Source organism: Sorex araneus, chromosome 9 (genome assembly GCF_027595985.1).
Source record: "Sorex araneus isolate mSorAra2 chromosome 9, mSorAra2.pri, whole genome shotgun sequence".
NCBI classification, from domain to species: Eukaryota; Metazoa; Chordata; class Mammalia; order Eulipotyphla; family Soricidae; genus Sorex; species Sorex araneus.
This window is the reverse complement of record NC_073310.1, coordinates 22,883,424-22,885,978: the sequence shown is the minus strand read 5'-3', so window position 1 is coordinate 22,885,978 and position 2,555 is coordinate 22,883,424. Positions and strand designations below refer to the sequence as shown.

The 2,555-nt window shown below is 47.5% G+C and overlaps 1 gene segment (V, D, J or C); it reads right to left on the bottom strand.

Annotated features, from left to right (window-relative positions):
- Positions 1-466: 466 nt before the first annotated feature.
- On the bottom strand, positions 467-998 carry LOC101557834 (immunoglobulin lambda variable 3-21-like). The segment is given in 2 exon segments: positions 467-771; positions 953-998. Coding segments are annotated over 2 exon segments (351 nt in total).
- Positions 999-2,555: the final 1,557 nt, after the last annotated feature.

Sequence of the window (2,555 nt, the reverse complement as noted above, 5' to 3'; positions counted from 1 at the left end):
ACACACAGCTGGAGGGACTCTGGACCAGCAGGTGTTGAACAACTCAAAACATCAAATTGAAGAACTCAGAACATCGAGGGTTTGAAAAGATTTTTTGTTTTTGTTTTTGTTTTTTTAGTTTTGGGCCCCACTTGACTATGTTCAGGACTTACTCCTATTCTTCACTCAGGGATCCCTCATGGCAAGGCTCAGGGGACCATATGGGAATCAGAGGATCAAACTAGGCTGGCTGCATGCAAGGCAAGGGCCTTACACACTGAATTATTCCTCTAGTCCACAAGGATTTTGTGTTTCGAAGAATAAATGAAGATCCAGGAGCACAGAGAACCAGCTCTTGTTTGAGATCACAATCAGAGCAGGGAAGTTGCTTGATCCCCAGGACTTAGCTATTGAGCACAGTGAGGGTGAGCACCAGACCAGAGCAGGAGGTTCTTGCCCCACTTCCCCAGTGTCTGTGCCACTGTGCTCACTGCCAGCTGCCGTCAATGTTACCAGCTGGTGCACAGTAATAGTCGGCCTCATCCTCAGCCTGGACTCCCCTGATGGTCAGGGTGGCCAGGTGGCGAGACTTGGAGCCAGAGAAGCGGTCAGGGATCCCTGAGGTCCTGTTGCTTTCATACATGACGAGCACAGGGGCCTGGCCTGGCTTCTGCTGGAACCAGGAAATAAGTTTGCCTCCAATGTTGTATCCCTCACAGGTCATCTTGGCCTCCCCTCTCATGTTCACAGATAATGAGGGTGGCTGATTCACCTCATAGGAAGATACAGAACCTGTGACAGAGAAGGAGAGGTCAGGTCAAAAAGAAAGTCAGTTTTGTTGAGACCCCCCATCTTCATGCCCATCCATCAGGGTGATGGACATCCTACCCCAGTGCCCTGCTGAACTCAGACTCAGGACCAAGATGGCCCTAGAGCACTGGGCCTGGGGCTGCTGTGAGCCTGGACACATCACCTGTGCAGTGAGCCAGGAGGCCCAGGAGGAGCAGGGTCCAGGCCATGGTGAGGGGCTGGGATCCTGGCACCTGAGGCTGAACTCGTCCTGGTCCCCTCTTATCCCCTCAGGGAGAGAGCTGCTGGCTATGCAAATCAGCCAGGCTCAGGGCTGCTGCCTGGGGTCTGTGGCTGCAGAAATGGGCCCAGACCCAAAGGACACAGGAAGGGGGAGGGCTGGCCCTGTAGTTCCCACCTGCTGCTTACTGGCATCTCCTTCACAATTTTGTCTCTCTTTTATGGGTATTTTCTCTACTTAGGAGACAGTTTAAGGGTACTGACACATTGTTTTGTTTTTTTTTTCCAGAATGAATAATTTAATATACGGTATAAAATAATGGCTTATATTACAAGGATTTCTTATGAAAATATATTTTGTGGTTGGTTTCCTTCAGTTGTATGGAGAATCATACAATGGTAAATGTCACCTTTATTACTTGATTCAATTAAAGGACAGAGGATCTTTGTTGTTACCAGATACCAAAGGACATTGAAATGTTCAACACACTAGATAGCAAATAATCTCTAGACCAAAAATATTTCAGATCTTGTGGCCAGGGAGATTATACAGCGGGGAGGGTGATTCCCTGTGCAGGGCCTGCCCAGCTTTGATGCCTGTCACCACATATTGTCAAAGTGTAAATCAGAATTTCTGAGTATGGCCAGGCGTGGTGCACTCTCTCTCTCTCTCTCTCTCTCTCTCTCTCTCTCTCTCTCTCTCTCTCTCTCTCTCTCTCTCTCTCTCCTCCCTCTCTCTCTCTCTCTCTCTCTCACACACACACACACACACACACACACGCATGCACGCGTGCGCAAGCGCATACACAAATTTCATATCCTAAGTGCCCTGCTTAGATTACCAGCACCATGTGTTCCTGGACTGAGCATCAGTGAGGACAGCTCTGGATTCCCCACAGCACCTCCTCGTGGCTGAGTAATGTCTGACACCACATGATTTTATCAGCATCACTGATCCTCAGGGCCTCTTTAGAATGCATCACACTTCCACAGTCCCTTTGCATCCCCCCACTCCCCCCCCCACACACACATTTACACCACAGGCCCTGCCACTTGCCACACAACAAAGTTCAGATTCAAAAGGAGCCAGCCAAAGAGAGAGAAAGAAAGAAAGAAAGAAAGAAAGAAAGAAAGAAAGAAAGAAAGAAAGAAAGAAAGAAAGAAAGAAAGAAAGAAAGAAAGAAAGAAAGAAAGAAAGAAAGAAGGAAGGAAGGAAGGAAAGAAGGAAAGAAGGAAAGAAAAAGAAAGAAAGAGAGAGGCAAAGAGAAACAAAGAAAAAGTAAAAATATGCTCATCAGTGTGAGGTGATAGAAAAATAAATACCTTTTTCTTAGGTATAAGACTGGTTATTAAATACCAGCACCCTGGAAATTCTAAATATATTGAGTTAGACCTCCTGTCGCCCTGACCACCCCAGCTCCATGGGACCCCATTATTCTCTGCTGCTTCCTGGTGATCATTCTGTGCCTTAGGAGAGACTGGGAAGTCCTAGCAGGAAGTTCAGGAAGATTCAGATCATAGGGCTTAGGGGCTGGTCACTATCTCCT